Source organism: Procambarus clarkii, chromosome 88 (assembly GCF_040958095.1).
Source record: "Procambarus clarkii isolate CNS0578487 chromosome 88, FALCON_Pclarkii_2.0, whole genome shotgun sequence".
Taxonomy (NCBI): domain Eukaryota; kingdom Metazoa; phylum Arthropoda; class Malacostraca; order Decapoda; family Cambaridae; genus Procambarus; species Procambarus clarkii.
The window spans coordinates 20,558,864-20,572,188 of NC_091237.1; the positions used below are offsets into that span (position 1 = coordinate 20,558,864).

Consider the following 13,325-nt stretch of genomic DNA (forward strand, 5'->3'; position numbering starts at 1 on the left):
TAAAGGGAGAAGATATATATACAGTAAAATATATATTGTATATATATATATTATTATTATTATTATTATTATTATTATTATTTTCTCACCTAATGTTGTGTCTCCTAAATTGGTAAGCATGAATATGGTTGTAGAGAACAGTGTTGACAATAATGGTGAGAAATGTCAATATGAGAGAAAAGATTTTATTTGTAAATAACATTTTTGCCTGTAGGGCTTTCATCAAATCTGACAAATGTCTGAAAAAGTCATTACAGGTAAAACATTAGCTGTGAAAATCTAATCTCATTGTGCTGTTTTTTCTAATCAAGGGATGTTTGTTCGTCTGGTTATTCATCCATACTGTAAACAAAATTCTAAAAAACTTATTAAATAAATTCATTAAGGTCTAGTATCGAAAAGTAACGAATCTAACCACCTTGTGTCAATACAAGATCTGAAGACTGTTACCTAAAATAACTGTACAATACATCAAGATATGAAACTGACTGTCACAGGCCCAATCTACCGTTACAACATGCAGGGCTATATATATGCACTCTTAATATTTTAAAAGATAACATTAAAACATATTTTGTTTTAAACACATGTAAAATATGGAAGCAAATAAATTAAAATATTCATGTAAAATAATAAATTCTGATGAAAAGTCTTTAACATGTTGATGTAAAGAATGCATGATCACCCAGAGATTCCTTGTAACTGGTACACTACACTGAGGCACTCTGTGACCAGTACACTGAGGCACTCTCTGACCAGTACACTGAGACACTCTGTGACCAGTACACTGAGGCACTCTCTGACCAGTAAACTGAGGCACTCTCTGACCAGTACACTGAGATACATTGTGACCAGTACACTGAGGCAATCTGTGACCAGTACACTGAGGCAATCTGTGACCAGTACACTGAGATACTTTGTGACCAATACACTGAGGCACTTTGTGGCCAGTACACTGAGACACACTGTGACCAGTACACTGAGGCACTCTGTGACCAGTACACTGAGGCACTCTGTGACCAGTACACTGAGGCACTCTCTGACCAATATACTGAGGCACACTCTGACCAATACACTGAGGCACTCTTTGACCAGTACACTGAGACTCTCTGAACAGTACACTGAGGCACACTGTGACCAATACACTGAGGCACTCTCTGACCAGTACACTGAGGCAGACTGTGACCAGTATCTCGAAAGACTGAAACCAGGAACAATGAGAGACTGCAATTAATTACATTGAAACTCAACAACCAGTTACACTGAGACTGTGTGACCAGCTACACTGAGATTGTGTGACTAATATACTAAAACTCTTCATCCACATTGCTTACCCATAGAATTTAGCTATGTTTAATAAGGAGAAAAATATTAAATGCTAATATAAAAATTAATATACAACAATAAATGCATGAACTGCTTTAACAAATACAGAGAAAATAACTTAAGAAAATAAATGAGAAAATGTAAGAAATGTAGGAATAATAAATGCGCAAGATCAGATTTTGTATAAAATAAAATAAATTGGTATTCTTTCCTTGTTTCGATGCAATGTAAGTTTATTATGTAAAATACACACAGGATAAACTGACCACTTGTGGTCACCAACAACATATTTTGGTACATATCCTTCCATTCAACACTACTACAATAAATAGTTTTTTCACTAGGTGAAGATTAGGTTTGCCATAATTTGATTACAGCTTCAGTGCTCACATACTTTATTATGCTCGTCTCAAAATTTTCCCCTCCTTGAAGGTATTAAATCTTTGTTATGGAAGTTAAAAAAAAATAAAGTTATGACAAAAAAATTAATAACTCTGTAATAATTTAAAAGCTAAATCTCACCTCTGCCAAGCTGCTTAATTTGCTAATGGTGTTTTACATCTTTTTTGCTTTATGTGTCATCAGATGGCTTTTTAAGGTAGACTTCTGAGCAGCCTGGTACGGACAATACGGGCAAGGATACGGCCTTTCTCCTGTATGCCGACGAATATGAACTTGCAAACAACTCTTTTGAGATGCACTGTAGGAGCAATAGGGGCAAGTAAATGGTCTCTCTCCAGTGTGTTTTAAAGAATGCCTTTTAAAGTTATATGAATCATTGGTACTGTAGTCACAATCAGGGCACTGATGCAATTTGCTGGTGGTGGAGAGCCCCTTCCAATCTCTTGTCCTTCTCTTGTCACTCCACAGACAATTAGTGTTCCGCTCCACCTGTTGAGGAGGCCTTATCTTATTCCTCATATTTATGCCAAAACAGCTAAACCTACCTACCAACCTAAAAAATAATAATGAAGTGGTCTGTATTATAGAAATGGGCAACACCACTACACAAACCCACTCACAATCTCATCCACTCAGATAGAGAATCTGCCATTTTGTGATAAAATGTAAAATTATAATAACCAGAACTGTATTATTATTTTTTGTGGAAATGAATCATCTACCTTACTTGAATTTTACAAACTCAAATATAAATGTTCAACCATTTATGAATAAAGTTTTTTATTTGAATTTGATATACTGGAATATACTATGTTGTACATGACAGTACAGTATATGTTTCCCACTTCGGTAATTACACGCCAACTTGCAAATTGTGTACCGTTCCCCAAGTATGGTCTCGCAATACTCACACTGCATCTTCATCTCACAATTACTTTGCATTTTTCATCAATCTAAGATTGAACACTTTGCCATCTGTCCTTACCATTCCATTGCCATCTTCTGGGAAAAGACTACAATATCACCTACATTTTTTTTTTAAATTTCCCTTTTTCTAACAGGTAATTTTTCCCCTTTGCAATGACCTAATCTTAATAAAAAAATCTAAATTAGAGGCACTTTTAGTATGATATTTACTACAACTAGCTACACAGTCTCACTATTATGAAATTTTTGCCAAAAATTTGTTCAAGGATTTATCTTAGTGAAATATTTTTAAAATATCATTAATATATATAATTACTGAGAGATGCAAGATAAAGAACACATGGTCAAACTTGCAGCATGTTGAACGTTACTCGTTAATACCCACTAAGACCACATACAGTGCATCCTCACTCTAATGAACTCTACTCTAACCAATTCCTGGATGATCCAAACAAATTTTATTCAATATAAATTGTTCAGTGGAACATATAAATTGTTCGATTAAGTGTGGACTGTTCATGCAAGCTGTCACCGAGGCTCAGCATCAAAAGGCAGCTGTTATCATTATCCATGATCCCCCTAATGGAAGTGCAACCTATTGTACAATGCTTAAACACCTTTAATCAAACAAATATTACATAACATTTGACAAATCATATTATAAAATACTAATATTTAAAAATATACACAGAACAACCAAAAGTTAAAAATTACACTGCCAAGTGTTATTTATGTTCATTATTACTTAAATGAATGTTTATTTAAATATTAATACAATACTAACATAATACTAAAATATAACAAAATTATATACAAGTACAGTACAGAGTATTATTGTCACTCAATATTAACTTCACTATACACAGAATTGAAAAGATAAAAATGCTTCCAAAGCCATGAGTAAATAAACGTTTTCAAACATGCATGACAAAGCAATAGCCACGGCTAGCCAAGAGTGTAAAGGCTAGGGAGGATGGCGGTGAATACCTTTATCCCTCCTTCCTCACCAGCTTGGAGAGAAAATTCTATATTTCACTTGTTTGGTTTCAATTAGTGATTGTTTGCACTATTTTTATACGAAACTGTTTGCATATGAGCTTCTATTACATACCATAGTAATAATGAAGAATGCATCGTAAATGATAATGTGTTTAATATTTATATTGAGACTGGTAAGTATGTTTGTGTACATCCTGGTCATTATATAAAACTGGGCTCATCACTAATTATCATATACAGTAGTTCTACAGTAATTCTGATATAAAATTATTCACCAATGACTGCGCTATCATATGCCATGTTCAAAATGATAAATACACAATAAATTGATAAAATGATAAATACATAATAAATTGACAATGATAAATACATAATAAATTGATAAAATGATAAATACATAATAAACTGACAATGATAAATACATAATAAATTGATAAAATGATAAATAAACAATCAATTAATTTTGTGATTTGTTTTTAAACAGATGTGAAGAATGGTTATGATGATTTGAACTACTCTCTTGGTAAGGTAAGTTACAAACCTTTACATGCTTTATAGCAGTTATAGGTTCACTGAATTTTCCTTTTTCCTACTACAGTACAGTATCTCAATTTCTTCTCAAACCATCAAGTAAAATCCTGCTCACATTGGCACTCCATTAATTAATTCCACCCATTACACTTTTCAATGTTTTATCACCTACTTCTGATCTCCTCATCACCATTTAACATTACCCCTCCAGCATTCTCCATGCTGCCCTTCCTCCTCCTTTCCAGAAGAGCTTAATCTTTTCTAAATAATTTCCATTCCTTTTTCTCCCTTACTCCTGAATTTTTTTTTTTTGCTTAACTAATCCTTTTACATGCCTCATACTCTCATTGAACACCTAGTTTCTTGGCTTACTTGATCAATTTGTATCTAAAAGTCTATTTCTTTTTCTAATCATTGACACCACTCATACCACCAAATCATTCCTCCCACTCTTCTACCAATTTGTGCAAATGTGTCTGTTTATTCATTGACCAGTTCTATCTTAGTCAACGACTTATCTTTCTTTCACCTCTTAAATCCTTGTGAGGATCATCCATCCTCTCACCATTTACTCTTATCTTACAGAGTATTAAAATGTGATCAGACAAACTTATAGGTATTTCTCTCGCTGCTTTAATATTGCACATACTTAAAACATACTTCTCTTGAAAAGCATAGTCAAGGCATAACATTTTATCTCTTATCATGTACCATATACTGTATAGTAAATTTATGGATATCCTTATGTTCAAAATATGTATATGATATACATACCTTTCCTTTATTCATAAACCTTTTGATCTACAACCACTATTCTGTTCCCAAGATACTGCTTTCACCCATAACTATAATTATTAGATATCATTATCTCATTCTCAATGCTTTTCAAAAAAGAAAATAATACAAATATTTAATAAATGATAAATTATTATTATTATTTATCAAATACAGTACATCAGGATACATAAAAGATAGATTGCTTATTCTGAAATACTTATACTAAATTTGAAAAAAAAAAAAAAATATTCTTGTCTTTTAAGTTGCTACTTAAAATCTATCAGAGTACTGTACTCATAAACCTGTTCCAAAAGTTAAAACTTACTCACTTTTCAAACTGATGAAGCTGGTTTAATAATACGTATGATAGCCTCTGGTACAAGCATTACGAGATTAGATACAGTACTGTATATTATTCTACTAGTGTCATAATTATAAATACTATACTTGGTATTGATCATATCTACACTAGGTATTATCCAACATGATCTTTTGCCTTATGTGTCAGCATATGGCTTTTCAGTGAGGATTTCTGGGCAGCTTGATAAGGACAATATGTGCATGTGTAAGGCTTCTGCCCAGTATGCCTTCTGACATGAACATTTAAAGAGCTCTTTTGAGTAGCCTTATATTGACAATAAGGGCAAGAAAATGGCCTCTCTCCAGTGTGGATGTTAATGTGATCTTTCAGCAGTTCTTTTCTAGTAGTGCTATACGAGCAATAAGGACAGGAAAAGGGCCTCTCTCCTGTATGTTTTAAAGTGTGTCTTCTAAAATTATATGAATCAGTTGTGTTGTAGGGACAGTAAGGACACTGGTGCACTTTGCTGGAGGTGAGGCCCTGCCATTCTCTTGTGGTTCTTCTCCCACCAGTCCAAAGAGTGTTTGCCTCCCGCTCCACCTGTAGAGGAGGCTTTATCTTACTTTTACAATAATTGTTACACCCTCTTAACTCTAAATTTATTATACAGTATGCCAGATGTGAGGCCTGATGAAGCTTAGGTTTTAAGTGAAAAAAATATACAATAATCCCTGAACTTAATATGGCTAAAAAGTAATCTGAAAGTTTTCAAGAATAAATTTACAGAAGGGCACAGTATAGAACTAAATGTCATGTAGAATATATAGTAATAGTGCAGTGGATTTATTTCAGAACATACCCTGTACATTCATTCATGTCAAATAATGCCCCTCAAATCAAAATCATATATTATTTTAAAGGACTTTATTTAAATTTCAAGATATATCAATTAAGTCATTCAAGTCTTCACACCAAAAGAGAAAAACATATGGCAACCCATAAAATTAAAGAGTTTAAAGACTATATAAAAATTGTCTTCCACTTAATGATTCTACACTTTGCTTCAACACATTCCTGGAAATTTATTGTCTTGCTCACATTATTAATAATAATAAATTTAGTAATTTATTTTTAATCAATCTCCAAATATGCACTTTCCATCCTGCTCATTGTTCACAAATAACTGTTTCCTTAGCAACAATGTTGGTACAAATTCAGCTTTATCATTGTTCATCAAATTTCAAGCAGTGGTCATTTCATTTCTCATTAATGATACAGCAACCTGAAAAACAGGCCATCAGTGCTGGTGGAATTCAACAAATTAATTGGGAATATGATGATAATCATTTTATTTGTATTATTTTTGTATGCAATATATTATAAAATAATTTCTTCCTTAAAACAAATATTTTTGCATATACCAATGTTTTACCATATTCAAAAGTAATTACCTCCACATCCCAAATTTAATAACACCACACAATCACACACACACTCACCTCTTATAATGAATTTCAAAAAGACAACACTTTGCATCCACACATAAATTTGAAAAGAACTTCATCCAGGCAAATGTACTGTACTGTACAGTATTAACTACAAACCTGAAACATATAGACTTTGCAATAAAACTAAGCAAGGATCAAGTACCGTGCGCAACAGTCACAAACTCAGCCACCAGTGCAGACGGCCAACAGCAGACCATACGGTCACAGGACAACTATGACTGGCAAACAGCAAATGCAGACACTCAAATTGCATGAATAACCAGAGATAGGTTTCAAACATAAATAACCATTTTGTATTAAAAAAAAAATGTAAAACAGAAGAAAGAAAAATGTCCTCCAATATTCTGAATATTCCGATGAATTTGCACCGCAGTAATGACAGAGGAGTGTAGTGCTGCTAGTTACAGTATTTTTCTTATGTTAGTATCTCTCTCACTCTTGTCCAGAGTCTCAAGGACATTATCTCCAGAATAATGATTATCTTTGAGATAATTATCTCAAGGATAATAATTATCCTTGAGATATTCTTCTTTATTGGTTTGTCAAGTGTTAAGTATATGGGAGGCTGACAGAGTTTTGTGACCATCTGACTGTAAAGGGAAGAATAATGCCATGCAATAACACTACTTAACCTTTGTGTTTAACAACAATAACACATTGCAGAAGAATAATTCATTGGATAGTGATGTCTTCTAAATATTAAAATATTCATTTATAAAATTCAGGATGGTCAAAGATAATTACTGCAGTTAAGGAGACGACTATAAACAAACACACTTGGCTCCAAATTTATTCACACTCTGAATACAATATGTATAACAAAGTTGGTTTTAACAGCTATTGTTAACAGCATGTGTACATTCAAAATAAGTTGCATAAATAAATAAAAAACATGAATGTTTAAGACTTATCAGTAAAAAATAAAACAAAAACACATCTAACCAATATAATTGCATGGTTTTCTAAATGTACCATAAAATATTCATATGTATTCTTTTCTCAACAAATTAACATTTCACTGTCCATCCTGTATCAATGATGGAATAAAGAACATACTTTCTGTAGCCCTTTAAATCTTTCAGGCAATTCTCAGTAGGATTTTTTTTTTTTACTATCCCTCCAATAAGATAATTCTCCCCGTTCTTCAGATTATGTAGCATGTACTTCTAAACTACTTTCTTTAATTCATACAACAAAAATTTGGTAGCTGTGCATTGGGTTATTACAATACTGTAATCTTCAACTTCTTAGCTATGGGAGCAAACCTATGGATAAAATATCCTGAAATATTTTGGAATCCATCTGCCCTCACTCAAACATGTATATTACAGTTGATACTAGACATTTTTGTTGTTTGCAGTGGTAAACTAAAGTTTCTGGATAACTAGTATATTAGAGGATGCAAAACAAATTCACCTCCGAACTTCAATGAAGTTGTCAAAAATTTTGACAAAAACATTCAGTGCATAAAAAAATTCCTGAGTGCTAATCATTCATATATGAAACATGGTTCAATTTATCATTCAGTTGCTATTTTTGGTGAATTCATAGCATTACTGTTTATGTCATCACTTCAAAAGAGGCTTCTTCTGTGAAACTCTGTCCTAGAAACCAAATTCGTGGTGTTAAATATCAAGGAGTAGTTTTGGTGACACTGCACCCTGGTATTGCATGATTTTCTTGAAGCTCCCTGACCACTCCTCTTAAAGGTTTATTTAACTTCCAGGACCAGTCTTTTGACTGCACATATGCTACCTTACCTTGAGGTTACCTTCAGGTGCTTCCAGGGCTCAGCGTCCCAGCGGCCCAGTCGTCGACCAGGCCTCCTGGTTGCTGGACTGATTAGTCCAGTAAATTACCAAGTAAATTATGCAAAGAGTATGAGTATGCTATGAGTAAAATGTTTTTGCATTCTCTTCTTTTAGGAAAAAGCATCTCATTTCCCATGAACATCTTGATGATGATACATGATCAAAACCAGTTCAAAACTAGGATGAATATGTTTATAGCTATTACCCAATATGGAGGATGATAACCTTTGCCTGAGATCTGAAAGTTTTCTGACTTTCCCCTCAATGAATGACACATACAGTACTGCCTAATGCCCATCATGGTGAATTTTGTTTTCCCCATAAGCTTTGAAAATCTACCAATGTTCACAAAGATGTTACATATTATATTCGCAGTTTTTGAACATTATAATAGATATGTTTTTGCTTCATAGAGGCTTTAATAAATTTGGAGCAATCTGTGCTTAAGAACAATAAGTAAACATTCTTGATGTACAAATTGCAACTCCCACTGGAATGCTCCTTCTCATACAGAAACTAATGTTTGACTACAGATATGGACTATAATGTGAAATACTGTAGCACAAATGTTTTTGGCACACTGCAACATGAAGATATATAAGGCTCGACCCACCAGTGGCATATATTGCATGCTTTTTGTTAATTTGTTGGAGATACATTCAGGAAGTACTATACTTAATACCTGTATGTGAATTATGCAAACTTCCCTAATCTAAAAAACTATACCGTATACAGTACAGTACATTATTTAACGTCAAATATTTCCTAGTATTTCCATAAAATTTTGAAGTATTTCTTGAAAATTTATACTGAATTTTATTTAACTCGGGTTATTAATATTCAACTACAATACAGTACAAAACAAAAAATATGAAGCGGGATGAATGTAAGTGGGGGGGGTATGTGGAGGTGCATATTCCAGCTTTGGTCTAGCAAAGGATGTGAACAATTTCTTTAGTATTTTAACATCCATGTATTTAAAAGCAATTCTGAAATTGGCTCTCGTACGATGTTCGTTATGTGGGCCTCAGGTGATAGTTTTCTATCTAGAACCACCCCTAGATCTCTTTCTTTATCAGAATTCTTTAAAGATTTTGAACATCTTTACAGATAAAAGTATTCAAGCATAGTGGATGGAGGGTACAGAGGGTTGAGGAATAGAGGCGAGTATGGGAGGTTAGGAAGACAGTAGGAGGGTGGGGAAGATAGTAGGGTATGCATAAAATATAATCAACGAACAATGCAAAAGCTTTGGCATATAGTTGGTGCCAGCTTCATCTTTTCCTAACACAATTGTAACTTAGTACTAAATAAAGTTAAATTCCTAATGGAAACAAATAATGAGTACTAGGGTCAGACTTCAGATGAGCCGATGTAGGATAATAGCTCTTAATTTACAGTTCATTAGGAACATGAGTGATATTCCTAATGAACCTTAAGAGAAAGAGTGTAATTACCTAAGTGTAGTTACAGGATGAGAGCTACGCTCATGGTATAGCGTAGATCCACCAGCACTGTCATATAACGCTTTGAAACTACTGCCAGTTTTGGCCCCCACCACGTTCTCACTTAACCTGTTCCAACCATCTATCACTCTGTAAAAGTGTATTAAAAGGAAAAAGAATGTGTGTGCTCAACCATTCATTTCCTGTACTGTCTGTATAATTAGGCATTCTCAAAACATTAAACAGAGACACTGTGAAAGGAAAATAAGAAATTATAACAAAAATAAGAAACCCTAATTTATCCATACTAGGGATGCCTAATAATAAAAATTAAATACTTAGATCTCTGGCAAGTAAGTATGATTACAAGCTTCTTTAATCAGTAAAGCTTATTTTAGTTACCTATACAGCTTAGTCTCTGTAACAACAATTTAATTTGTATACACCATTTTATAAACAGTATACAGTATTATCCAACATGGTCCTTTGCCTTATGTGTCATCATGTGGATGTTCAGAGAGGATTTATGTGCAGCTTGATAATGACAATAAACACAAGTGTAAGGCTTCTGTCCAGTATGCCTTCGAACGTGAACATTCAGAGAACTCTTTTGAGTTGCCCTATATTGGCAATAAGGACAAGAAAATGGTCTCTCCCCAGTGTGGATGTTAATATGATCCTTCAATTGGTCTTTTCTCGTAGTCTTATATGAGCAAAAGGTGCAGGAAAAGAGCCTTTCTTCTGTATGCTTAAAAGTGTGTCTTTTAAAATTAGAAGAATTAGTAGTGTTGTAGGGACAGAAAAGACACTGGTGCACTTTGCTGGAGGTGAGGCCCTGCCATTCTCTTGCGGTTCTTCTCCCACCAGTCCAGAGAGAGTTTGTCTCCCGCTCCACCTGTAGAGGAGGTTTCATCTTACTTAAATAAAAAAATTGCAAGCTCTTACTCTAAAATTTCTTATAATTGTGTGATGTGCAGCAAGTAGAAGTTTAAATTTTAATGATTAAAATTATTATGAGTTGTTTTAAATACAATTACTGTACTGTATACTGTACAGAATAGCCAATGTTAATGTATATTCAGTATGGTATTGTAAAGAGACTTTCCACTACAACGGGATATTGGATGCAACAAAGTTTCCGATCATGTATGTTTATAGACACAATGGAAATCGCATCTGGACAATAAAGGAATTCCTGCTACATTGGAATTACAATGCTGATATAAACTGAATAAATAAGTTACCTTTTACAAATGATTTTCCATCAAAATGTTTGCCACAACATGTTTTATCATTTGTGCTAATAAAATAAATAGTGATTATTAGATGCAAAATCAGATACAATGGAAATGTCCAGAACCAATTATTTTGTTCAAGCAGAAATCCACTGCACTGTATTATATAGTTTATAGCAGAAGACTTGTTTTTAAAGCATACTGTACACTCAAAAACTTTATGTAAAGTATCAAAACCAAACATGTGCATTCTATAATAAGAAATACAACTTATTAAATCTTCAAATTAACAAGGAACATATACCAACTAATCAAATTGACCATGGACACACTATCATTAACGAAAAAATTAATTTATAGGAGAAAACAGGAAGGATGAAAAATATTCATCCTTCAAACTACTGACTTGCCACCCTATAAGGATTACAAAATACAGGTACATGACATCACTTTTCCTTATCTCCACCTATTGGTGGAGATACACACACACATTGCAATATAAAAAACAGCAAGAAACAACTTCACGGCAGTAAGAAGAGAGGCGAAAAGAAACTTTGAGAATGGGAGTGCAGATACTGTACCTGTAAATGTAAAACAGAACCAGCCTATTCTAGGAATTCATTAAAAAACTAATTGCATCTCTAGGATAAAATCCAGAGAATGAAAATTGGGAACAGATTCATGGAGAATGAAAAGGAAATGTGCAAAATGCTAAACAGTTCCAAAGTGTGTTTATGCAAAATTAAGTTTTCAGAGAACCAGACACAATACGAGTTTCAGAGAATAAGGAAGAGTACATAGAGGTACCTCATGACAAAGCCCTCATTTCATCTCAATAATTTTCTTGTCAAAACAATTTAAAAACATAAAACTGTTCATCCTTATGTCTACTTCATGCCCGTATCAAAGAGAGCAAAAGGTTATATTACATTATATATATATTTATATATATATATATATATATATATATATATATATATATATATATATATATATATATATATATATATATATATATATATATATATTAGTATATTTTGGTAGCAGTCTTTCCTGTAGACATATATTATTAAATATGACCGAAAAAGTAAGATTAATAATTCTAACACGAATTTTCTCAATCTTTCGTACATTTCTTTTCACTGTTGGAGGTAAATCAAAAATCAATTCTCCAAAATTCTTTTTCGGTCATATTTAATAATATATATATATATATATATAATATATATATATATATATATATATATATATATATATATATATTTATTTTTATTGTATACATATATGTGGTACCACCTCTGGTGCAATTGAAGAGACCCATAACCTCACAGGAAAAAATAAAGTGTATTCTGAGAAGACCTTGTAGATTCTTCCTGAACACTTGAGTATATTCTTTTCCTAGTAAATAAGATTCAGTTACCCTAAATGTATTACTGTTAAAAAAAAAAAATAGCAATTAGGGATCCTACATTGAAGAATATGAAATAAGATGGAAGCTTGTACCATTTCCACAAGAATAAATTTATTCACATCTCAAATTTGGTCAATAATTTTAGTAACATAAGATCTAGTCCAGCATAAGCAATGTATTCTGAGGTAAAAAAAATTAACTTTAACGCAACCTTAACCTTACTCTATGACTTGTGTATCAGCATGTGAATATTTAGGGATGACTTATGGGCAGCTTGATAGGGACAATAGGAACATGTGTATGGCTTCTCCCCTGTATGTCTTCGAATATGGACATTTAAAGAGCTCTTTTGAGTAGCTTTATATCTGCAATAAGGACAAGAAAAAGGCCTCTCTCCAGTGTGGATGTTAATGTGATCTTTCAGTTGGTCTTTTCTCGTAGTACTATATGAACAATATGTGCAGTAAATGAGCCTCTTCCCAGTATGTTTTGAAGTGTGTCTTCTAAAATTAGAGGAATCAGTAGTGTTGTAGGGACAGTAAGGACACTGATGCACTTTGCTGGAGGTGAGGCCCTGCCATTCTCTTGTGGTTCGTCTCCCACCAGTCCAGAGAGATATTGTCTCCCGCTCCACCTGTAGAGGAGGTTTCGT

At 33.1% G+C, this 13,325-nt stretch overlaps 1 protein-coding gene across 20 annotated transcripts in view; it reads right to left on the bottom strand.

Annotated features, from left to right (window-relative positions):
- LOC123745767 (zinc finger and BTB domain-containing protein 14) overlaps positions 1 to 13,325 on the bottom strand; it is a 191,875-nt gene that overhangs the window by 61,542 nt on the left and 117,008 nt on the right. The window contains exon 6 of one of the 20 annotated variants that reach the window (XM_045726689.2): positions 1,867 to 2,217. The exons of 16 other annotated variants lie outside the window; for them this stretch is intronic. In XM_045726689.2, coding sequence (XP_045582645.2) covers positions 1,882 to 2,217 — 336 coding nt within the window. In that variant the 3' untranslated portion in view covers positions 1,867 to 1,881. Of the gene's footprint in view, positions 1 to 1,866; positions 2,218 to 5,094; positions 5,864 to 7,547; positions 10,923 to 12,881; positions 13,308 to 13,325 lie in introns of those variants that run through there. 3 more of the 20 variants (XM_045726674.2, XM_045726672.2, XM_045726680.2) reach the window with 3 other exon arrangements.